The sequence below is a fragment of the Hydra vulgaris genome, chromosome 14, assembly GCF_038396675.1.
Source record: "Hydra vulgaris chromosome 14, alternate assembly HydraT2T_AEP".
Classification (NCBI taxonomy): domain Eukaryota; kingdom Metazoa; phylum Cnidaria; class Hydrozoa; order Anthoathecata; family Hydridae; genus Hydra; species Hydra vulgaris.
In genome coordinates, this window is record NC_088933.1 from 16,413,508 (window position 1) to 16,440,960 (window position 27,453).

The window sequence follows — 27,453 nt, forward strand, 5'->3', positions numbered from 1 at the left end:
TTATCCAGAAAAAACAACAATAATAGTAATAATAATAATAATTATAATAATAATAATAATAATAAAAATAGTAACAATAAGTAGAATAACAGTATTTTAAGTGGAAAGAAGAACACTATTTCAAGAAGAACACTATTTCAAGAAGAACACTATTTAAAGAAAGTAATTAAAGAAAATAGTCAAAATTAAATTAAGAAATAAGGACATGATATAAATTCACCAGCAATAGTAACAACAACAAAAATAATAAAAAAATAGCTCTATTATAAAATAAAAGTTTGATTACAATATTGTTATGAACTTGATCTATTACCATAGATCTAATTCAGTATAAAAACATTAAACTTTTTCTACTGTTTGTTTTTTTATTTAAAATTATCTTATATTATTGTGAAATTTTTTTTAATTCTTTTTCTTTTAAATTACTTTTAACTTCTCTTCTTAAATTTCTTATTTTCTTTGTTATTTTTTTTGTTTTGTTTTAGATATTATGCACATTTCTTTTTTAATTTTTTCTTCCCCTTTTATCTAAAAATGATTATGTTTTTCATTCCTCCTCAATTATCCCAAAAATTATGATTTATCTCATTTATTCAGGCTCTGCTACAAGCCTGAACCCAGCTTTATTTAATAAAACCTGCAGTCAAAATTAGGCCCCAGTTGGTTTTTAGTTTTCAGGTAAAATCATTTTTTTGTTTTTAACCACTCTTTCCAGGATATTGTCTTGTCAACCGACTTGGAAAAGTGATTAAAAAAAAAAAGATAGCAGTCTCACTTTTTTTTATTTTGTTTTCTTTTATAAAACTGTAAAATGTATATAAACGAGGCTTTAAATTTTACGTCTTTTGAAGGCCAAAACACATTTTGATGAAATTTAAAACTTATAAAATTTGACTAATTTCAAACGTTATACTTAATAAGCTACTTAATAATGAATTAGTTTAGTACTTACAATATACTTTAGTATTAGCACTTACAATATTAGACATTTCTGTAAGTTGACGGTGCTTTTCAGCAGCTTCAGCTTGATGTTTCCTATAATTAAATGTAAAAAATTGAAAACAAATAAAACAAACAACAGTTAATATTGTTTAATATTCAAATTATTTCAAGTATATGGCATAAAGTATAAAGATAACATCAGGTTTAAGTGACAAGAGCACAAAAATACGACTCCAAAGAAAGACAGGCAAAAATACTGAAATTTTATAAACAACCAATTAAAGTTAGAGTTAATATTAATTTATATATTTTAATTTCTGAATCACTGTGATTACATACAACTGAATAATCGAGCAGTTCAGTTAGGAAGAAGTGAGAGAGGTGATTCTTAGAATTAATTTACTCAATATTTATGGTGTATCTTATTATTATTCAAACCTTATTATTACTCAAATCTTATGGTGTATCCGGCAACATCTTTAAGATCATTGAATCCTTCCTTTCCAATCGTAGCATAAAAGTTGTCCTCGATGGACAACACTGTTCTTCTTATTCTGTAACTTCAGGGGTTCCTCAAGGTTCTATCCTTGGCCCTATACTCTTTTTAATTTACATTAACGATCTTCCAGATATTCTCACATCTAAGGTGGCATTGTTTGCTGATGATACTACCATTTATTCTTGTCGTGATAAGAAACTAACACCCTCTGATTGCTTGGAGGGGGCATTTGAGCTTGAAAAGGATCTCACTTCTGCTACAGCATGGGGCTCACAGTGGCTGGTGAACTTTAATTCAGATAAAACTCAATTTTTTTCAGCCAATCGTTATCGCAATAATTTAGATCTTCCTATATTTATGAACGGTGATGTACTCGATGAGTCACTCATCTTCATCTTCTAGGATTAACTCTTACTTCCAATCTTTCTTGGAAACCATATATCAAATCAGTTGCAAAATTAGCATCTGCTAAGGTTGCATCTCTTTATTGAGCTCGTCACTTTCTTACTTCGGATTCTATTCTCTATCTCTATAAATCTCAAATCCGGCCTTGTATGGAATATTGTTGCCATATCTGGGGCGGATCTTCTAATGATGCCCTTTCTCTTTTAGACAAGGTGCAAAAACGCATAGTAAACATAGTTGGACCTGCTCTTGCAGCCATCCTCCAACCATTATCACATCGTCGTAATGTTGCTTCTCTTTCTCTTTTCTACAAATACTATAATGGGCACTGCTCTAAAGAGCTAGCGTCTCTTGTGCCATCTACTATAATTCATTCTCGTGTTACTCGTCATTTAATTAAGTGTCATCCTTTTTCTGTGACTGTTCATAAGTGTTCCAAAAACGCTTATTCGTCTAGTTTTTTTCCTCGAACATCAGCTCTTTGGAATTTGCTTCCTTCATCTTGCTTTCCTGATTCATATAATTTGCAATCTTTTAAGTCATCCGTCAATCGTTATCTTGCTCTACAATCTTCATCTTTTCTCTTTCAGTAACTTCTAACTTTAACTAGTGGCTGCTTGCAGCCTTGTTCGAAGCGAAGATGTATAAAAAAAAAAAAAAAAAAAATTTGATCAAACTATAACAAGTTCATAATACTTTTTGAAAGGACCATCTTCTCTTTTGAGGTGGTATCCGTATTTTCCAAAGTACTTGATTGATCATATTTCATGTTGCTTTAATGTACTCAGTATACTTGATGTTAACTATCAAAATATGAGGTAATTATTAAAATTAAGTAGTGGAGTAATGTAGGTGAAACTCCATCCGCAGGGCCACAATATACTCACTGATGATTTCTCAGAAAGACTAATAAAAAAAGGCTAGAATTGCTAGTCAGGGATGCATCCTTGCTATCTTTATCACTGCCTATAGTCTACATCATATAAGTCATTACTGCAAAAAAACTGAGGTCACTACAAAAAAGCCAAAAATACTGAAACCTCTCCCAAATTTGTGTAACATCAATATTTTTTAGAAAAAAATGTAAATAGAAAAAGAGATATATAGAGAAAGATAAGTATCTTATTATATTCGATAAGCTAATTTAATCGTAATTATATAGGAAAGAGCTGTGTCAAAATAAAACAATGAAAATTCAGTTCACAAAGAACGAAAATTTATAACAAGGAAATTTCAATTCACAAAAATTTAAAAAGTGAATTAACTTGAGTATAGTTAGTGGTACTAGTTATGGTATAGATAGAACTCAACACCTAAGAAAATAACTAGATAATTCGATTGCAATATAGGATTTAGCTTATAAAACAATGACCAAAAAATGGGTATGTTAAAATATATATTTATATATTTTATATATACTATTTACCTAAACCTATATTCTTTTAGTTATTATAGTGCTCCAAAAAGACTAAAAACAGAGCACCGTGGACTACATTGGTCTTTACTAATATTGCTTACCTGGCCAGAGCTGAAATTGAACCTGATGGTTCTGAGTCAGAACTCCAACCACTGCAACATGACTGCTACATATGTAGCTTAGCTGTATTACAATATTGACTAGCACGACAAATGACAGTGAAATGACTATATATTTTAAAGGATGGATATTTACCATATATCCAGTATTTAATTCTAATTTGTTGAAACAGTACCAACATTTTTTATATCTGCCCATACCAAATTTCAAAATAATAATAAAAATAAAATAATATAAATTTCGCTCAAATTTATATTCAAGTAAAGCTGAGCAATTACTCAGCATTTTTGAAGTAAATTGCTCAACTTTGCACAAATAAAAATTTGAAAGATTTTGCTCAAATTTTTATTCACATTAAGCTGAGCAATTACTCCAAAAACACTGAACTAAAGCAACTGATTTTTTTTATTAACATAAAGTCTATGGCTGATATAGTGTGCTTATTACACACTCACGTTTACCATTATAAATACTAAAATTTTTGTAATAAATTATTTTAATTGTTATTTTTTTAAATTTATTCAGCAATAAATAGTTTATCAAAAATTATCATCAAAAATGGCAAAACAAACATTTTATATTTGAATTCTAAATAAAATGATTTCTAAATAATTAAAATAAAAACAAAAAAAACAAACTTTTTAACTAACTTCTAATAAAAATAACAAAAAACAACAGCAAATTGAATGTTTTAATTAGATTCTAAATATGAACTTTATTAAAATATTTAAATTAAAATATTATTTATATTAAAATTTTATATTTAAATAGTAAACAAAATAGTTAAAATAAAAACAGAACATTTTATTTAAAATCTAGATAAAATAATTAAGAGAAAAACAAAAACATGTATGTTTTTATTAACTTTTAAATAAAATTTTACCAAAAACCAACAGAAAGCAAACATTTTATTCAAATCCTTAACAAAATATTTAAAGTAAAAATGGCAAAAAATAAGTTTTTATTAATATAAATTAACTCTAAAAGTTTCAAACAGTAAACATAACAATTAAAATAAAAGCGGAAAAGTTTCATTAACTCTGAATAAAATAATTATAAAACAATTTTTTGCCGACCTGATGCTGACCTCAAACAGTTTTAGGTGGGCAAATTTTTGCCGACCTTATTTTTCATAATTCTGAGAGCTTTGTATATAAATATTAAACAAAATAAATAAAATAACAACAGAAAGACAAAAGTTTTAAGTAAAATCTAAATATAATTGATAAAATAAAAACATCAAAACAAACGTTTTAGTTAAGTTCTAAATTAAAACAAATAAAAGAAAAATGGCATTAAAGAAAAATTTAAATTCTAAATAAGATAATTAAAATAAAAACAACAAAACAAACGCTTTATTTAAACTCTTAATAAAAATAAATGCATAAAAATGTTTTCATGATTTGAAAAGCATTTTTGCGCTCACGTGTGGGCGAGTGCAAAAATGCTTGAGCACAAAAGCAATGGCCAAACAGATAAGACTGATTATACTAAAGCAAAAAATAATGACACAATAAAAAGTTGATATTTTTATATAGTGAATTACTGTAAAACAACAATTTTAATCCATATTTATATCAACTTACTGGCATTCATTAAAACAGACTACATTGCTATCAAATTCATCACTTCCATCGCAACAATCTGAAAAATATTTAACTTATTTTTATAACTTATGTTATGATAGTATGTTTATATAAATATAGAAAATAGAAAAGAAAAATTTTTAATAAAAAAATAAACCTATAAGCTATAAACTTGTAATTAAAAAAGGAAGACTTGCAGCACAATGCCTCAACCTTTTCTTCTTCTCAAGTTTAACACCCATGGTTTCACTTGGGCGGTTTAGAAAAATATCTATAACACCATTTTCTTATTTAAATTTAAAACAACTGCTTAAAAACAATTGTCTACAAAAATTAAATTTTTTGCATACAAAATATGAACAGCTTGACAGACAGAGAAACAGAAACTTGCTCATGTTGGATGAGCATAACTGTTTCAACAGTTTTATCTACTCACACAAGTTTTCAATATAACTAGACAACTTAATAACTCAATATACTCAATAAATAACAAAATAACAATAAATAACAAGAACAAACAGAATATAACTGAATAATAAAGAAAAAACCTTAAACACAATCTGCCTAATAATAAAAAAAGGCAATTCTTTGGCAATACAATAATTAAATTAGCAAATTGCCTCAATCAGGACGAAGGAGCTGCTCTGTTAAATATTTGATCCTCACCTTGAGGCATAAGGAACTTCATATTTTAAAAGTTATACTTAGCTGATGTATATAAAGTTGTTTTTGTATACATTCAAAAAAGCACTTGCATTTTTAAATGTATTTAAAAACAACTTTAAAATACATCAGCTATATACAAAAAATAAATTTGATCAAATTATTTTTTGTAACATGTCATGTGGTTTATATTGATGTATAAAAGTTACTTTGGAACAATATGGAGAATCACACTTTTAAATAAAAATTCAGGTGATGAAAATTTTCTGGATGAAGCTATACACAATAAAGAACATAAAAAGTATTTATGACAGGTGTAAACCAGGATTGAGGTGATGTGCACTTTACCGCTAGCTGATTGCGATGTTTTAAAAGAAATATACATTCCCAAAATTTAGCAAAGGTCCAGTATGTTATGAAGATACTAAGAAATTCAAAATATATTTCTAGATGGAGTTTATGTTGATACAAGATATAGAATACAGTTAGAAGAGAACCAGATATATGCAAAACAAGGCTTAAAGCAAAACAAGACTTAAAAGCAATAAGCAGAAAAAATATTTAAAATGCATTTTCGTCAAGAAAAGAAAAAGCATTAAAAAAACAAACCTAAATATGACAACAGGGTTATTCCATATCAAATCACCTAGTTTTTAAAAGTGTCTCAGGGTACCACCTCCAATTTACTTCAAACTTTGACCACCCACAGCTTTTGTGGAAAAAACACAATCCTGAAAATTTCAATTTGATTGACCAAACCGTTCAAAAGTAATAATTGAATCAGTATAGACCATAATCGGCAAAATTTGAGTATCTGGGGCTTACAGTAGATTTTTTTGATTTATAACAGACCATAACTTTTTAAACAAAATGGATGATCACCTGAAATTTTTCATGGTAATAGTTTTTCACCTAAATTATCTATTTTTGCAGGTGTTTTTGACTGGTTTTAAACAATTTTCGAGTTCTTGTACCTCAAAGTTGCTAATTAATGCAATATTAGACAAAGTTTTGGAAACTTTAATGTGCTTAGTTCGATACTAACAGACAAGCTGTGCCAATTTTTATAGAGTTCATAGAAAGTAGCGTAGACAGTAAAAATAAATTATGAAACTTTTTATTGGCAAGGTTCTATATATAGACAATCACCAAAAAAATTTTAAAGACCTATACTATATCTTATGACATGATTTTAGCCCTACGACTTAGGTGTATAATTTTAATTTTTCACTGAATAAATATAATCAGTTTTCCCTACAATACAATCAATTCCCTACAACATTACCAGTGTCTTAATTTATTTGATATGATTTTATAATATGTATTTGTTTAATTTTATGCATATAATATAACTATAATGATAAAATTTACACATGGTTATAATTTGAGTGTAAAATACTTCAATTGCTTCAAGATTTTTTGGATCTTATTATTTTAGTTTTTAATATTGTAAGAACCAAAAACTAAAAAGTTGTGTGTATGCAAAATAGTTATATGTAGAAATAGTTTATTGGTTGCATTTTAGACAGTTTTTATCACATTTGTACTTGAGATTTCATTTTTACTGATTTTATTACTGGAAAAATATAAAAAAGTTTTTTTTTTAATTATAATGCTAATTAATTAAACCTCAATTTTAATATTTTTAGATTAGTAAAAAATGTCAGAGAAATGTTGCGTGGGAAGAGTTTTACATGTAGATTGTGATCATATTGTAGAATGATAGGAAGAATAAGACTAAAAGATATATTGGTATTGAAGTTTTAATTCAAAGGATAGGATACACTTTCGACCCAAATGAGGAGATATGTTTTCATCATGAAAAAGCCTATATTTCAAGATATGAAGCACTTCAAAAATATTGTTGTGATCCATTTAAAGTCCAGAAGAAAAAAATTATCAAGAGATTGTGTAAAGTCAACATATCAACAGCAAATCAACTTAGGATCAAACCTGGTCAAAAAGTTTGTACTAACTGTTTGAATAAATTCAAACTTGAAAAAATTACAGAAGTTAGTCAAGATGAAGCTGCTGAAGAAGATTTTAGTTGTTCAGACCTTGATAAGACAGTTCTTAATAAGAGCGTGTCTTTATCGAAATATCTCCACCCAAAAATAGGCGCGACAAATTAGGATATGAAAGACAAAAAGCTAAAAAAATTGCAACAAGTATGACAAACCTAGTAGCATCACCATTGGATATAGACCCAAAAGATATAGAATCGGAAAAAGGGCAAAAATGTATAAACTGTAATGATTTAGACAAACTGTTAGATGCAATAAAAAATAAAATGAAAATAAGTTTGAAGGAAGAAAAAGTTCAACTACTAACACTAACTCCTGATAGTTGGTCAAAAAACTTGCAAAACATTTTCAGTTTCAGAACATCTCACTAAGAAAGCTCGAAAGTTAAAAAACGAAAAAGGAATACTTGCTTAACCTAAGTCTAAAATAGGACAGCCATTGGAAGATATTTTTAAACAAAAGTTTATTGAAATTTATGAATCTAAAGAGTTTATGAGACAATGTCCAGGAAAAAAGATTTTGTTTCTGCGCGTATAAATAATGTAAAAATTCATAAACAAAAGCGATTAATATTAATTCGATTAAAAGAACTCTATCTTGAGTTTATATAGTTGTACCTCAACTTTGTGTGCACACAAAGTTGAGTACACACAAAGTTGGATTCAGCAGGTTCTGTAAACTAAGGCCGAAGTGGTGCATCACATTTGACAGTAGTGGAAGTCACTCAGTTTGTGTATGTTCATATCATCAAAATGCTAAGTTGATGGGCACTGCAGAGATGCTGTGCAAGGATTTTACTGGCAAGCCGATCAAGCTACCTTACATCCATTTGCTGTTTATTACAAAGATGAAAAAAATCAACTCAAATGTGAATGGTATTGTACAATTTCTGACCATCTTCGCCATGACCAAACAACAGTTCATTTTTTTTTCACAAAGTTATTCCCAATGATCAAAATCAAACTACCCACAATCAATAAAGTAAAATACTTCAGTGATGATGCTGTGTCACAGCACAAAAATTACAAATGTCTGTTAAACTTAATGTACCATCTTGAAGATCAAAATATAAATGCTGATCATCACTTCTTTGCTACATCCCATGGCAAAAGTCCATGTGATGGAATAGGAGGAACTATAAAAAAAGAAACAGCAAAAGCAAGTCTACGAGTAGCAAATGACCAGTTTATATACCAAATGAACTGTTTATATGGGCTGAAAAAAACATTAAAGGTGTTAACATATTTTACATTTCAAGTGATGATATCAATAACCATGAAACTTATTTTAACCTAAAGAAATGATATGAAGAGATAAGCAGTCCCAGGCACACAAAGCTATCACAGTTTTTTACCAGGTGGAGACAAATTACAGGCCTCGGAGGGAGTAAATGGGCACGAGAGCGAAGAAAAGCTCTCCTAAAACGAAAATGGTGACCATGCGAGCTGCTCCTCTAAACTGCTTTTTACAAGAGCTGTTTATTTATATAAAAATTGCTTATTAAATACAAAATTTGGTTTTATACTTGTTACAAGCATATGTTGGCAACATTTATGTTACAATAATATACACATAACAAGCGTCATTTATTGCAACGTGAAAAATTCTTTAAACGTAAAATTTGTTTTTTGCAAAAACCGTGCCTGTTTATTATCCAATTAAATTTTTTTGTCTTTGCATTTTTCATTTTAGTTAGAATGATAATTATACTTTTGAGAGAAAAAAAAATACTTTTGCGAGAGCAGTAAATTGCTCCCATTAAACTTTTTAAGGGAGTGTGGGCGAGAGCGAGAGCTAAAGCTCTTGCTTCTCGCTGAGGCCTGAATTATTTTTACGGAGAATCTCTAGTGATACCGTCTTTGATACCCATTTGCTGAATAATATTAACTTAGCAAAAAAAGATCCTTCACATTTTCAACCTGGTAAATACATTGCATATTTTACGATGATGAATGGTACATAGGGCTTGTGCTTGAGATTTGTAATGGAAACCAAGATGTTAATGTAAAATTTATGCACAGAAATAAATTAAATTTAAAATGGACTACTGATGCATGATCAAGTCAGTGTTGGTTCCATTTGACAAAGTAATATGTCAAATAAGTGCTCCAGCCATTAAGGGTAGAAGTGCTCGTAACTACAAACTTGCTAATAATGATTATGAAAGTATCGAGTTATGTAAATCAGAGATGAAGAAATTAGTGTATTTGTGTTTCATGTGTACATACACTTCTTCTTTTAGCATTTTTATTTTTCATTTTTTGAAATGTAATATAATTTGCGCTATTAGGTATCCTTTTAAACTAAAAAAAACATTGCACTCAAAATGCTAAAATTATGTCATAAAATAGAGTATAGGTCTTTGAATCTTTTTTGGTGATTGTCTATATATAGAACCTTGCCAGTAAAAAGTTTGATAATTTATTTTTACTGTCTACGCTACTTTCTATGCCTACAAAGTGGATGTAATTTATCATATTTTTTTAAAAAAGTGATATTTTAACAGGCTGCTGTAAGTGTTAAAATAACTTTCAACACATAATTTTAATTTTTTCCGCATATGGTTACTTTAAGCACACAAAAGTAACAAAAAATTGGCACAGCTTGTCTGTTGATATTGAACTGTAGCACAATAAATTTTCCAAAATTTTGTCTAATATTGCATTAATTAGCAACTTTGAGGTACAAAAACTCAAAAATTGTTTAAAGCGGTCAAAAATACCTGCAAAATTGGATTATTTGGGTGAAAAATTATTAACATACAAAATTTAGGATGATCACCTTTCTTATTTACTAAGTTATGCTCTGTCAAAAATCTACTGTAAGCTCCAGGAATTTAAATTTTTCTGATTTTTGTCAATATTAAATCAACCATAACTTAAGAACGGTTCGGCCAATCAAGCTGAACTTTTGAGGTTTGTATTTTTTTCATAAATACTGTGGATTGTCAAAATTTGGAGCAAATTTGAGGTGGTACCCTGGGGACTATTAGGTGATATGATATGGAATAACCCAACAGCATTCAATACAGGGACGAATAAGAGATTTGTAGAAGTAGAGAATGAAATCAGGAGTAAAATAAAGGTAAGCACGATAAAGACAAACAAACTAAATAAACAGATGCTAACTTTGCAATCAATTGTTTAATGGACATAAGAAGAGGACTCAGTGGAGTTAAAAAAATTAAATTATAATTGTAGTTTTACGCCCTGATGTGCAGGGTATAATGCACCTTAAAGTGCATAAATTCATTGTTTCACACTAAAAGATAAATTTAAATGGATATTTCAAAATGACTTCGTTAAAAACATTTCACACACAACTAAATCTGCATCTCTGTGTTTATGCACTAGGTGTTAGTGAACATAGTTTTTCTTTTTCATTTGCAAAACTAATTATGTATATCGATAAAACAACTCAATGCAGTTCTATACTGACCTTTCAAGATTACAACAGAAAATGCTTAATTTTTCAATGTTATGTTGAAAAAAAAATTTTAATCATTTTTCTAATTCAATAAATTGAAAGAAATAATAATAAATAATAAACACATTTATTTTTCTTTAAAACTTTTAAAATTTAAAAATAGTAGAATATTTGTAATGAAATAATAAAAAAAAATCTGATTAACATCTGCAGCTCTATTTGCAGTTCTCATTTTTTGTTTAGTAGAAAATATTATGATCATTTGGATGGCATTGCCATGGGTTCTAATTTACCACCAACTTTAGCAAATGTTTTTATTAAGTTTTATGTGATAATTTACTTATAAACATTTAAATACATCTATTAAGTGTAAAAAAACTAAAAACTGAAAAAATTAAAAATTAAAAAAAAACAACTAAAAAAAATAGGATTGCTTTAACATTATGGATTTTTTTTACCAAAAATAAAATATTTACAAAAACATTTACAGTTCAATAATTTGTAAAATAATTATTTTGTAAAAAATTTGACCATTATTATTTGGTAAACTATATACAAAGTTATAATTATAATATATGAGTATTTATACATAAAACACAGTATAGAAGGAAAAAAAATTAATACGTGATTTTCTACTAATTTGCATGCATATATATATATATATATATATATATATATATATATATATATATATATATATATATATATATATATATATATATATATATATATATATATATATATATATATGTACACACACAAACATATATATAGAAAAAATACATACCACATATACCATCATTCACACGAGATGACTGGATATACTTTCCCTCGTGGCCAATATTAGTGCAATAAAACTTTCCATTTGGACATGCAGCAGTTCCTGCAAAAATAAAAAGTTCAGCTCTAATTAAACATTTGTACTTTGTTTCAGGCATTCCCCCTTTAAAAAGATATGCTTTTAGTGGAGAAATGATAAATTAAATCTTTCCGGGAAGTGTGTGCGGTCGCACGCCTTGTTCAACCACGCTAAAGTAAAAGTACCACATTTTTATATAGTAAGCGTTTTAAAAATTTGCGGCAAAATAAAGCTATAAAAAAGTAAAGAGAATTAAACAGCAATGGAAGAAAACAACCAAAGACTATATGAAATAGAAGAAGACTATATGAAATAGAAGAAGACTATATGAAATAGAAGAAGACTATATGAAATAAAAGAAGACTTTATGAAATAGAAAATTTAAGTAAAATAAGCTAAAAAAATGGAACATTAATAAAAGAAAACTTTAGTTAAAAAAATAAATCTAAATATTTTACAGTTTTTGCTTTCATATTTTTAGGGCCTTTGTTATTTTTCACTACCAAAATTGATACAAGTCGAGGAGATATGAATATAACAAAAATAAAAATATTTTTTGTTATACAATATTTTTGCGACTTTTTCAGTCAGTGTATTAAGGAAATACTTTATAACTTGCGCTTGAAACATGGACAATTTTTAAATTTGTTTTTCAAATGTTTTTGCTAAACTTTACTGTTTTTATCAATGCATAAGTAAGCGAGAAAACTAATTGCTATTTATTTATAAGTTTTTATGTAAAAAAATAAAAAGTCATTAACCTAGCAGAACCCATTGGTGACATTTGTCACCACCTTTTCAAAATAAATTTTTGGCTAAATTATTAATACATTTATACTTTTATGTTTATATGTAAGACAGTTCCATTATTTATTAAAAATCGTTTTTTTAAATTTTCTTTGCAAAATTTACTCTTTGGTAGAGTATAAAACTTGAAATTTTTTAACTATTTTAAAACCAAGGAATTCTTTCAGGTTTTTATTAACCAATTGGTCTGTATTAGCTCTAAAAAGTTTTTTTCAAGTTAGTTTATGAAGATTGTACAATAAAGGTTTACTTAAGTTTTTATGAAGTTTTACTGTTTTTTGATAAGTTTGAATCATGATGGTGACAAAGGTCACCATTGGGCTTTGATAAGTAGTTTCTTTCTTTTATTCTTGTAAACACTTCATTAGGAACAAGCCTATGCGATTAGGTTATAAGCCATGGGTTATAGCAAGTTCACGTGGAACGCCATATAAAGTTACTATTTATGAGGGTAATAAAACTACTGACAAGAGTGATGATCCACTTGGAACTTGTGTGGGTATGGAATGCTTGACTGTTTGTAAATCTACCAATCACCATATCTTCTTTGACAATTTTTTTTTCATTTACTTAATATATTAACTTCGAGAAAAAGGGTTTAGAGCAACTGGAACACTTAGAGCTAATCGCGCAAGTGGTTACCCTTTGACAGATGTCAAGATTATGAAGAAAATGTCCAGGGGTATTTTTCACTATATAAGTTGTTAGGTAGAATGATAATAATGTAGTCACATTCTGCAGCAACAGCATTGGGTCTGAACCAGTTGAAAAAAGAAAACCTTGTGTCAAAAATGAAGGTCATATATATGTAACACAACCAGCTGTGGTCAAACACTATAATGAAGGATTGGTGGTGTTGACCTTGTTGATCGTGCACTTTCAAATTTGCAGCCAAATAATACAGGGAAAAAAATGGTACTGGCTACTTTTTGTAAATGTCATAAGCCAGATCGTTGTATACAGCTGGAGACTATACCAGCTTTCTTTGAATATCAAAATCTTGCAGAGAGAATTTAGGAGAACCATTGTAGCTGCTCTACTAAAAATTGATACACCTAGAATAGACACCAACTCTCGTGTTGATCCTAGCTCTGCCGTTCTAGATGACATATCGTAGACATTTGATAACGTAGAGTATATTGCAATTACTGCATAACAGAAGAGGCGCTTTTATCCAAAAGCAAAGTCGTATTAATTGTAGCAAATGTGAGAAGCTACTTCAAATAAAAAATTGTTTCTATTTATATAATCAAAGATAGTATGTGCGAACCTGTAAATCGTGATATTGCATCAGTAACATTACAGACAATTTCTAACAATTGTCTGTAATTTCTAAATTAAAAAACAATTAACTTTCCATTATTCAGTGTTACGTATACTTTTTGGTTAGTTAGATATGTTGATTTTTTGTATCCACTAATGCCCAATGGTGATATATGTCACCATATAAAAAAAACATAGTTGGGACAAAGCAAACTTAATAAAATTTGAAATTATTCTTATCTAATACATCATAAGTAAAAATTTTGTAATATTGAAAGAAATTAAATAATTTTAAAACATGTTGGGTTTTTCTGGGTCAATACTAATATTTAAATATAAAATATTTGGTTGTTTTCACTATTCTCATTGAAATAGTCTCCATTTTTGGAGACTATTTTATCCAAATTGTGCATTTAAACCTGATAGTTTATTTCTGATAAACCATTATTATTGATGATCCTCCAAAAGCGTGTGGGTTAGTGCATTATTACTTTACTGAACTTTTTTAACGAAATGTTTAGGAGCCTATTTAAAACTTTTTTTTAAGTTTTCAAATACGTTTTTTTAAACAGAGAAATCGTTATGTTCATTATCTCTAGTAATTATTGTTAACATTGGAATTAGTCATAACAGTGGAATCGTATTAACATTGGAAATTGGGCATTATAAAAGAAATAATTTCAAAAAAATTAATTTTTTTTTAATTATTACATTTTTTAGTTTAAAATTTACTTTTTTTAATTATTAGATTTTTTAGTTTATTTAATTAAACTTGATATTTTTTTAAAACTTTGTTTCCATTTTTTAGGATTGCTTTTTTTTCTTAGTAGATAAATTTAGCTTTGTGCAGCGAATTATTGAAATGCTTTATAAGTTAAAAAAGATGCAAACTGCCGTGGTCAGTCTGTCTAAAAAAATTACTTTAAATGTGGATGAACAAGGCGTGCGACCGCATGCACTTCCTGGGAAGACTTGATAAATTGTAAAAATGCTAAAAACTTTTTTAGTATTTCAGCTTTTATGAAAATGCAAGAACAAGTGATTAAAAAACAGTTTATTTAAAAAAATAGCTAAGCAAAATTAACTGTTATTTGTTAAGATAAATTAAGATCCTTTCCAACCATGTAATTATTTACCAGGATTCATCACAAAGATCTCAAATTAAATACCTACCCTCTTTGACAGCTATATAGCTGCTAATAACACAAAATAGTAGCTAATAGCTCCAGGTAGCTATAGCTTCTTACTAATGGCAGTAGCTATAATCAAATCTTATACAAAACACTCTCATTTGACTTAAACATGATTACTTATCTTCGTAGTATTAATGAGCCAACTACTGAACTTAACGCTATAAATGAGAATTAAAGATTTACAAAACCTATATTATACACTATAGTGTTTTGAGAAATATATTAACAATTCTTTATTACTAATATCCTTTATTATTTCATTATTCAAATCCATCCAATCATTAACAATTAGATGACCTAAAAAAAACTGGAAAAACAAACACTGATACTTTTTTTTGTTTTCTAGTAGTTTTTACATTTTGATGTTATGATTTATTTATTTAGCTTATTACTCATATTCATAAATAAAAGCAATTCCAAGAAGTACAATAAAATATTTTTTAAAGATTAGAGAAATTTATTTTCAAAACAAATTTACTTCTAACAAGGAATCACTTATTAAGTTGAGAGTTAGCAGAATACAAAGAAAATAGTTTAGGAGCAAGTAAGTGGTCAATAGAAGACATAAAAAATGGTAAACTATTACCATGGTAGTATTTGTATAAAGATGCAACTTTACAACAATGGGACAGACGCTCGAAGTTTACAGCTAGAACGCCTTATATGCGCACGCATATAAGGCATTCGAAGGTCGAAGACTTTACTTTGTTCGGTTGATGCTGAGTGACTGAGAAGTTAACTTTAATATTTAGATAAATTTAAAATTACCAAATGCGCGTTTGCTTTTTTTTTCTACTATTGAAATATTAAAAATATATATATTTAGTATAAAGTTTTGTTTTAAGTAACATAAATAATTTTGATACTATTTCATAAAACGATTGTCATGATTTTATTAAATATTAGTTCAGCATCTGCCGGCGAGAGGCATTAACATTATTATCAACTAATTAACATTAGCAGTTTATAAAATGATTTAAAATAAAAATGAATGAAAGATATAAAATGATACAAATGAGATATAAAATGTGCAATCATTTTTCTTTTTCAACGTCGGTAACGATTGAAGTTCTTATTTAACTATCATTTAAAATTAATGTAACTAAGAACATTTTCTCCTTTTTTTTCGTTTACTTTTCTCGTAACCTTAATTTCCGAAGTCATAGCAACGAATGAGTTATTTTTAAATAAATTTCAAATTAACAATTGCGAATTTGCACATTTTTTATATTATTAAATTGTAAGAGAATTGTCAAATATAAACACTTCAAAATGAAGGCGACTAAAAAGAGACAAACAACACTTTCATTTTTAACACAAGCAGGATCGGAATTAAATTCACCTGATAAAAAGAAGAAAAAACTCAATAGTAGAAAATGACAGCTAACAACAGATCAAAAATGGGTAAACACTACTTTTGCAAAATATAATGCAAATGAATGGCTAGAGATATTAAATAATGGAAATTATATTACAGCATTAAAATGTACTGTATGTAGTCAGTATACTAAGCAAATTGATATTTATAAAGGATATACGCCAGAATGGGGAAGCGATGAAGGGAGTTGTAGGATACAGCACAGTGCCGCAGTTGATCATGCAAATGGTTTGTCACATCAAAGAGCCTACGAATTAGCAATGAAACGTGAAGGAATGGATGTAAGCGAACGAAATGATAAATTAAGCAACCTGAAGAAAGAAATGCGGCAAACTGATATTTTATTGGGCCTGAAAACCATGACCACGAAAGATCTAAATTTAACAAGAAAAAAATTTGAGGTAGCATACTTTATTGCCAAAGAAGAGCTTCGGCATAACTTAGTTGTTTACACTGTCAAATATTTAGCAACAGATAAAACTGAGTACCATAAAGTATGGGGTCAAATTTTATCGAGTTGTATGAAAAAAGATTGGAGTCCAGTTCTACTTCTTTTTGAATTGATGCTCGTATTGCCTGTTTCAAATGGAAAGGTTGAGCGTTTTTTTTCTCTAATGAATAGTATTAAAACTGACACAAGAAATTGCTTAACTGAAAAACGGCTAAATAACTTAATTTGGTTGCGCACTGATGAAGTAAATAGTGAAGAGTTTGATGTGAATCCTGCCATTGAATTATGGGCCGAAGATACGTTGCGAAGGCCTACATAAGAAAGTCGAAAAATTTATTCAAAAAAAAAACAACTGTTAAAACATTAATTGATTTACAATCGCTATCAGACGAGTCTTTAAATTTAAAATCGTTTTTCAATGAAACTTTGGATAATGAATCAGATGAAACGTATCTTTAAAAAAACATTTCTAAGTTAGATAAAACTTTGTTTTTTGTAACTCAGGCAATTATCATAGTGGTATTACATAAAACAATACTTGATTAAGTATTCAGTTAAAATTATTTTGATATAATATAAAAATGTTTATTTTTTATTTTTTCTAAAAATAGAATACAAATAAAAAAGGAATACGAGTTCGTTCATTTTAAAGTTATTATTTTTTTATTTACAAAGTTTCGTCATGCAAAATAATTACTACAATGAAAATTTAAACCAAATAAAAAATTAAAATTTTTGACCGCCCAAAAATAACAATTAACCGTCAATTTTATGTATTAGCCGGTCAGTTTGACGGCTTGCCTTTGATTTCTTATTTTCCACGCTGATTTAAATAATTTATTTAATTAAAAGAAAGGCTAACATACCTGGTTCATCTGATCCATCAGGACAGTCACAATAATCATCATTTATACTTGTAAAAGGGATTGTAGCTGAACGATCAAAACAGGTAAAATCTTGCTTTGGGTTATAAAAAGATTGAACTAAAGAATATAAAAAATTTATAAATATTAAATCGGTGAAAATTTATAAATATTAAATCGGAGAAAATTTAAATGACAATCAAGCTGGTCCTCGTTACATGTTTAAAGTACATTAAACATATTTAAAGTGCAATGAAACAATAAATTTACTAGTGTCTAAAATTAGGTAGAGAATTACTTTAGTGCATGCTAATTCTTTTTTGAATAATTTCTTTAATGTATGTTTCATTAAATTAAAGGTAAATTATAGCAACTACAAAGTTTTATCTATTTAACAATCATGCTAAAAACAATAGTCGAACAGCAGTCAACTTCTTATTTCCTTATTTTTAATACTTTTTTAAACAACTTCACTTCCAACAAGGCTACAAGCAACCACTATTAGAGTTGGAAGTGACAGCCACTATTAAGTTGGAAGTTACAAAAAAGATGAAGTTTATAAAGCAATTAACAACAAACAGACAACTTAAAAAGATTGCAAACTATATAAATCAGGACAACAAAATGAAAGAAGTAAATTCAAAAGAACTGATTTAGAGGAAAAAAATTAGACAAATAAGAATTTATGGAGCATTTAAGAACAGTCACAGTAAAAGGATGAAATTTAATTAAATGATAAGTAACATGAGAATGAATTTTAGTAGATGACACAAGAGATGCTGACGATTAAGAGCAGTACCCATTATAGTATTTATCGAAAAAGAAAATTCTAATTTACTCCCAAAAAAGCTACAAGCAACCACTACTATATTTGGAGTTACTAGAAAACAAAGAATAGAGTTAAAGAGCATCATAACAATTGACAGAAGACTCGAAAAATTGTTTAAAATGTTGTCTACTATGTTTACAATGCATTTTTGTCTAAAAAAGAAAAAGTACTATTAGAAGAACAAGTCCAAATATGACAATAGTATTTCATATAAATGGGGTAATGAAATGGGAGAATGGAATCAGGAGTAGATAATAGCAAGCTCGATTAAGAGAAGCAACCTAAGCAGAATCTAACTTTGCAATGGATTTGATATATGGTTTCCAAGAAAGATCGGAAGTAAGATTTATAAATGGTGTTCATGAGGGTCAGAAGTAAAGATAATCCAAGAAGACATGAAGAGGACTCAGTGAGTGGTTGTCATTCATTAATAAAGGAATGTTAACAATACTTTTATAGTTGTTTGCAGTAAATAAGGTAATTGTAACGACAGTAAGTTTTTTGACTCAAGATGATATGTTAAAATTTTTTTAATCAAACAACTTGCTAATAGAGATTTAGTAAATTGGGAATAATGGAGCTTAGCATCAGACAGGACTTTTTTATACTGACTTCTTCCAATAATAAAAAGATGCTTATATTAAAGAGACTTTCTTTTGAAAAAGATGAAAAAAATAATTATGATTAAATATAACAGCTGCAAAAGGTGAAAACCATGAATTAGAATGAGGCAAGAGGCCGAACCTACAGATTTTTCCTCTTTATTAACTGTTCAATTAAAAACACATTATCAATAAATAAAAAAAAGGAAAATTAAGGATTAGGAGATTGTATAATCAAATTTTAAAATGTGATACAAGATGTTAAAATCAAATTTTAAAAGCTTTTAAAAATGTTACTAAGTAATTTTCATTATATTTAACTACAATGAGATATCAGAACTGTAAATACAACAATGGTTCCATTGCGTTTATGTAATGTCATTTTTTTTCCCGTTATAGCTAAAAGAAGAACTTTCTATTATTCTCTCTCAACCTTCAATCAAATTTAAATTAGTTGAATGTTTAAAACATGATGTCTTTAAAGTCATTTAATTTACTAAGAGTTCTTTTTTTAGAAAAAAATTACAATGTGAATCACTAATAATGTTTTTTATTACGTTAATTTTGTTTGACAAAGTTTAAACAAATATTTATTTTACTAATGAAAAACGAATAGTTCATTATTATTAATCATTTACCTCCCCAGTCACGTGATTCAAAATGCAATTATTATCTTTAAAAAAATGATACATTAGTACTTTTAATTAAAAGAAAATGTCATTTTGAAAGTTATTTTGAATTGAGAAAAAAACGTGATTCAAATTGAGAAAAGGATTTGTCTCATGCCGCTGGATGACCATGAGGTTTCACTCCCAGAGGCTTGACTTGGAACCAATGATAAGGAATAAAAGTATCCATACCTAGCTGGATCCAAGAGCCATCAAACCTAAGGTACTACTTGCTAAAATTATAGAAGAACCTACATAGATATTAAATTTGGGTTTGATATTTTTATATATATAACATTATTTATTTATTTTTTATTTATTTATTTGATTCAGACAACAAGTGCAGTACAAGGTCCATAATTATTTTTAATTTAATTTTTTTTTCAAGCTTAAAAATTATTCATTTGATAATATTTTAATGATAAAGGAAAACATTTTTTTTTTTTACCTAATAACTTAACTTTTTAACTAATTTTTTAACTTCTAGACTTTCTTTTATAGAAAGTTTTAAGTACATTTTTATCTAAGTTTATACAATGAATTTATTATTCACATCAGTTTAAAAATTTGACAGATCAATTCTGGAAATTTTACATAAAATAACTGGTTAAAAAGATTTTTTTTTAGTTATCATTCTACAATCACTCTTTATTAACCTAAAATAAAAACATTTAGTAATCCTGGAACTAAATGTTAAATTTATTAGGTTTACTGTAACAGTTTGTACAGTATAAACCTAAATGCTTTATTGCTTATCACCCAATAGATTGATAAAAATTGGTCAATTTCACTTGGGTGATGTCTATCGTTCAATTGAAGCCGATCATGTAATAAAAAGTTAACACACTTTGTATTGTATTTTTCTTTTTTTTTAAATTTGGTCTGATGGTCAAAATTTAAAAAAACATCTAATTATGCTTATTTATTAATAATAACTAAATATAATGCTTTTTAAAATGCTGAGTAAATTAAGTTTTGATTTAAGTAGTTTTAAGACAAGATTTACCTACCTTTAGCTACATATTAGCTAGGTGTAATTCATTTTTTTACTTACTTTAATTAAGTTATGTATTGCAAAATTAATTATAACACAGTAATACCCTACATCTTAATTCAACGCCTCTTATAGTGACGACAGAGCAGTCTAAATAACAGATGAAGATTGATAAAATATAAATGACACACACGTAGCCGACCGCCATTATTGACCTTCATATACTCTCTTTACTTACTGAGAGGAGGAAGTTGGGGGGGGGGGGAGGGGTAAATTTATAGGAGGATAATAGAAAAGAATAATAAATAAAAAGATAAAAGTTAGGATGGAGATTCAAAACCTTGTTTGGGAGTTTTAAATTTGGAGATAAGAGATTAAAGATAAGAGTTGTTTAAGATTTTTAATTTTTTTTTAATTTTATATTATATATTTTATATATACTACCAGAGGCGTAGAAAGAATTTTTTGGTGTTCGAGATAGGTAACTTCCTGACATGGAGCAAACTCCAAACATTTGTATGTTTATACTTATGTCAAATAATGAGGATTTGCAAAAAATTGCGATGATTGGAGGCTGGGAACAAAAAAGCCCCAAAATTTTCGCCCCCCCCCCCTGCCCCAAACGTGAGAGCAACAAGTTGATGAAGTATTTTTTGTACTATTCTTAACTAGACTTATATTCATCGATAAATTTTAGATTTCATTTTAAAATATTTTAGCGTTCAAAAAATATTACTATGTAAAGTTTATACCCCCCTCAATTTGAGGGGGTTTCAAATTTTATATGGTAATAATTTTTAAACGCTAATAGATAATACTATGTAAAGGGTAGAAAAGGTTGAAGAGGGGATGAACAAATTACATAAACGGTGTTGCACAAACCAACGCTAGGTATGGTACTGATTATGAATTTGATGGGGATAGTAATTTTTCGGACACAGAAAAAAATGAGAATGATTTTTATATTGGAAATGATGCAGCCAACACTGCTATCAAAGATGAAAGTATGAGCGAGTATGAGCCAATAAGTGATAATTAATTTTTAGCTTACATTGTATCATGACTGAAAGTCCTAAAAGACGGTTCTTACACTTGTAAGAATAAACCAATTATTCACAGTTAGATAGGTTACAGTTTGAAAAGAATAATTTAAACCTTTACATATATGAAAAGGTTTAAAGTATTCTTTCTTTTTATTTGTTTTTATTATGTTTATTCTTATGTTATAGCGTTATAACGTATCTTTCAAGGAGCCTGAAATGAGAGCAACACTGGATGTAAAATAACGCACTTTGAATATTTCAAGTTGTTTGGTAATGGTAAGATATAGAACACAAAATTTTTGATGCTATTTTCCATTTACTTAATGAATGCAAGGTTTACATTATGCAATTAAAAGGTTTAGAAAAAATCATCTCAAGGAAGAACATTGAGAAGAGAAAAAAAACTCTGCCAAAGATCATAAATGTTTCCCATCTTGGGAAACATTTATGATCTTTGGTAGAGTTTTTATCCGATGGAATGGTAAAGTTGTTGTCTCATGGAATGCGCTTTCCAAAGTAGAAGTGAACGCTCCATCAATCAATGCTTTCAAAGACAGCATAACAAAGTAACTTTTAGAGACACAATCGCTGCTTTGCCTGTAGCTTCTGTGTTTTTATTTCCGTCAACATAGAGGGGCCTGGTGTAGCACCACTTCATCAAACTATTAATACATTTATGGTATTTGTTTTTAGATAGATAGACAAATAGATTGATCGATAGATAAATATCAATAATTTTGAATGTGTTCTACAAAATGGAGTACTCAATTTTATTAGTAATTGAAAGAATATTTAACATATTGTTGTATATTTGCTAGTATATAACTACTTTATAACACTAACTTAATCTTTTAACACTAACCTAATCTTTTACATCTCTTACCAACACTAACCTAATCTTTTACATGGCAGCACTATATTTGGCGTTTATTCTATCCCAAATTGTCTGTGCAGGTACGTTATATTTTATACTTGACTTTCTCCAAGAAAAAATTATTATCTCGGACATCGAAAACAGCGGCCATTTATAATTTCTTTATTGTATTTTTAGCATTTTTATATATTCTTGGTATTTAGAGTCAATTGAGTGTAACAACTTAAAAGAGTTGTTAACAAAGCCAAAAATAGCAAGGCCAAAAGTAGCAAGACCGAAGACTTAAATTTTTGCCTTACGTTAAGGCAAATTATTAGCAAAACTGTAGGCAGCAAATGCTGTGACAATAAAACCACATGTTAAAAAATAGACCAAGGTTAAGCGCAGAATTTAACGAAGTCAATAAGAAAATATACTGGTAGATATATATGAAAGCAAAAAAAAACATAAATACATAAAAATAAAGAATTAAAAATTTTATACCTTAAATTTAATATATATTTTTTTGATGACCAAGGCCGAAAAAATCGAGGCCAATGCCAAAATTTTCAACGTCAAGACTAAGGCCAAAGCCAACAATTTCAAGTAAAAGACCAAGACCAAGGGCAAGGTCTTTTTTTAAAGGCAAGGCCAAGGCCAAGGTCAAGGACTAACAAATCTGCAACTTGATTAAAAAATTAAAATATATTTATTATGCAATCGTTCAGTTTTTGAAAATAGAAATGAAGAAGATTTAGAATTAAAGAAATATCATTTCAACTTATGTTCAAGATATTTTCCATAGAATGTTGCAGTCATCAAATATGTAATAAACGTCTAGAGTTTAAAAAATCATTATATGATTTACAAATTGTTAGTTCAGTACACCAGAAAAGCAAAAAGTAATTTATATATATATATATATATATATATATATATATATATATATTCCTCATAACTACTCATCAACTGAGGTGCAATAGGAGATTTGACTTAGAGATTTGATTTGGAGACTAGGTATCCTGTAACAGTATTTAATAAATCAACAAATAATATCGGCCTAATTAGCTTTTAAATCCTAATTATAAAGTTATCTCTGTCTCTATATCACTTTCTTAACCTTATCAATTAGCCCTCGACAACAACAACACAAGCAGAAGTCGCTTATATAGCCTGATACGTCCAAAAACGATACGTTTAAAGGCTTTAGTGCAACTTTTGCATTTCTTATTATTGTTGCTTATGATAGCAGCTGTGTTCCTGGACGTAATATTATAATAAATGATAATATAGCTCGTATCGTCTTTCTTAACAATATTGCTTTCATGACCATGTTAAAACCAACAAAAAGAAACAGTGAAGAGTTTGAAAACGTTACAAGTTCTCCTTACAAAATAAGAATCGAAGCATTTTTTAAAAACCGATAAAAAAACTTCCCTAATAACGGGTGGTTACTAAAGATCCGGACTTACTTTCAAGGCAGAGATTAAATAAAAGTATCAGTAAATAGAGTTTAGTTATTTATTAATTTGAATAAAGTTTGCTTTCAACCAGTGTGTTTATTCGGATTCGGCCAACTCTAAGATGACCCTTGCGGAAAATTTCCATGGAAAACCCATGAAAAAAACCCATGGAAAAACCATGGGTATTTGGAACACGTTTTCATAGGAAACCCATAGTTAACCATGGAAAACCCATGAGTTTTCCAATGATAAACCCGTGAGTTTTCCATAGAAAAATGTTCCAAATACCCATGAAAATTCCATGATTTTCCATCCATGGAAAAACCATGCAATTTCCATAGGTATTAGGAACACCTTTCCAAGGAAAATTTATGGATTTTTCATGGTAAAATACCATGTTTTGTTTTTAAGTTTTTTTGATCTAATGTTATTTGAATTATCATATTAAACCATAAAAAGCAAATATTATCACGCAAGTCGCTAATATTATTGAGTTCTCTTAATCTATGGGATCGCTTTCGCCGAGTTAAATCAAGAAACAAAATAAAATTTAAATCTTGTTGAATCCTACAAATCTTTAAAAAATAATAGCTATAATGCATTTAAAACATTAAAACTTGACTTCTCCACCATATTTAACGCATGCATACGTATAACATACTAAAAATAAATAAAACAAAAAATTACAAGTAATATAATACTATAAGTGATATACATAACAATTTACATGTTTATTATTTTATATTAACTATTTGAAAAAAGTAGTATATATAAATTTGATAATTAATAACTTCAAGTTCCAACAAATTATAAAGAATCATCAGTCCAACAAATTCAATCCAAAAAAAACATCAACCCCATTTATAAGCGCGATTGCACCGCCAACTGTATCTGTAGAACCAGGTAGACGTCGAACAGAGTACCATTCACATTTTGATATTAATTATTGTTTTCACCACAGTTAGTCTCATTGTCCATTTCACCAATCCAGACAATACATTATACAACTATTATATACATACTAATTTTCTCTATTTACTAATTTATTTTACTTATAATTATTATCTATTATAACTTACTTTATAATTACGCATTATACACATTTATAAATGTTGTCAAATGTTGGGTAACATTTATATAGAAAAAGTAGCAATGAATATATCATTATTTATAAATAACTATAAGATTATTACCTCTTTTTCGCCTAAGCTATCTGCATTATGCACAACATCGTTTACATTTCCAGTCAAACATTCTGCCTATAATGTAACTAAAGTAAAATGATAAAATTAAAATAAAAAGATTTATTCAAACTAATATATATATATATATATATATATATATATATATATATATATATATATATATATATATATATATATATATATATATAATATATATATATATATATATATATATATATATATATATATATATATTTATATGTTACCTGCATGTTAGTAACATTTATATGGAACAAGGCAGCAACAAATATTATATTACTTATTCATTTTTGTAATTAAAAAAAACAACTTATTTCTTCATCTAAGTTATCTGCATGATGTACAACATCACTTAAAAACCTATTTTTTTCCGGTCCTTGCCATCTTTTTATATATTATAAAACACGGAACTTGTTAATGTACGGCTAAATAAATGAATTAAAAATTTAAATTGCCAGTTAAACCTGCCTGCTGATAATGTAGTAATTTAAATGAAATGATAAAGTTAAAATAAAAAGATTTATGCACATATATAAATGTTACCTGCATGTTAGAAACATTTATATAGAACAAGGCAGCAACAAATATAGTATTACTTATAAATTGTAATTTTAAATAAAAACTTACTTTTTGTCCGAGCTGTCTGCATGATGCACAACATTATTTATATTGCCAGTCAAACTTACCTGCTTACAATGCAGCAGTTTAAATAAAATGATAAAGTTAAAATAAAAGAACTTATGCACATACTATTAAATTCAAAAGTTTATTATATTTTTACTTTACTATTTAAAACATAACAAATATAATAAATATGTAATTTATTAAGTATAGTAATGTAAAAACATAATAAATATTAAAGTGTGTGCATAAATTAATTTATTTTTACTAAAGACGAGCACTTCACATTAGTTAAATATAAACAAATAAAAATAATAGTATATAATAAATAATAGTGTATTATTTATAAACATTGCTTTAAAATGCTTATCTCTCTATATATAAAAGGCAATGTTTGTATGTTTGATGTTAGCTATAGGCGTCAACACCTCTGGACCAATCAATACCAAACTTGGCACAGGCACTAAGTAGGCCTGAGCGGTGGTTTTTGCCGGGTTTAGGTCATAGCGGCCCCTCCGGCCCTAATGTTTTCCCAAACATTCAAGAAAAGTATTCCCAGACATTCAAAGAAAGTTTCCTAGACATTCAAAGAAAGTATTTAAACAACTTAACTCGCATTAAACACAATGAAATTTGAAAAAGATAAATTTGGTCTAGTTTAAGTGTGACAAAAACCCGCGCGAAGCGCCGGGTAATCCAGCTAGTATTTAACTATGAAGTAAAATCTTGTGCATTAACTTCCCTTTCTGATGTTTTTAAAATATTACCACAATAAAAATATAATATTACCACAAAATAATATATTACCACAATAAAAATAATGTATTACCACAATAAAATATTACCACAGTTTTCCTTCTCCAACTAAGTTGTTCTTGGAACATCCTTACAAGTTGAATCTCAAAGATTATGTTTATATCTTTTCTAGTTAATTCCAACTCAATTCATCATTTTATTTAGACAGCTTTTAAACTATTTTTAAAAATATTAAATGCATATAATAACTGACAATGTTATAAACGATATAAATGATTAACAACATTATTTATATCGCCAGTCAAACCTGTCGGCTTATAATGTAGTAACTTATATAAAATAATAAAGTAAATATAAAAGAATTTATACACAAACTATTACATTATTTCCATATTCTAACAATTCTAAAGAAAAAACATAATAAATATCCCTACTAGATCTAGTCGCTAACTTTTGTCTTTTTGTTGATGCCGACTTGAATGGTCGCATCAACAAAAAAACAAAA

The 27,453-nt window shown here is 27.8% G+C and overlaps 1 protein-coding gene and 1 long non-coding RNA gene across 3 annotated transcripts in view; both read right to left on the minus strand.

The window, feature by feature from the left end:
* Positions 1–21,239, minus strand: part of LOC100203932 (glucosidase 2 subunit beta) — a 34,356-nt gene extending 13,117 nt beyond the window's left edge. For both annotated transcript variants that reach the window (XM_065818174.1, XM_065818173.1), the window contains exons 1-5: positions 21,101–21,239; positions 17,900–18,016; positions 11,870–11,965; positions 4,970–5,027; positions 978–1,035 (exon numbers count right to left, since the gene is read on the minus strand). In XM_065818174.1, the coding sequence (XP_065674246.1) occupies positions 978–1,035; positions 4,970–5,027; positions 11,870–11,965; positions 17,900–18,016; positions 21,101–21,197 (426 nt within the window). In that variant the 5' untranslated portion in view covers positions 21,198–21,239. The remainder of the gene's footprint in view (positions 1–977; positions 1,036–4,969; positions 5,028–11,869; positions 11,966–17,899; positions 18,017–21,100) is intronic.
* Positions 21,240–24,891: 3,652 nt separating this feature from the next.
* Positions 24,892–25,614, minus strand: LOC136091174 (uncharacterized). The gene is made up of 2 exons (XR_010643760.1): positions 25,542–25,614; positions 24,892–25,008 (listed from the first exon to the last, which is right to left on the minus strand). It is a non-coding gene; the product is annotated as an uncharacterized LOC136091174 (long non-coding RNA).
* Between the last annotated feature and the right edge of the window lie 1,839 nt (positions 25,615–27,453).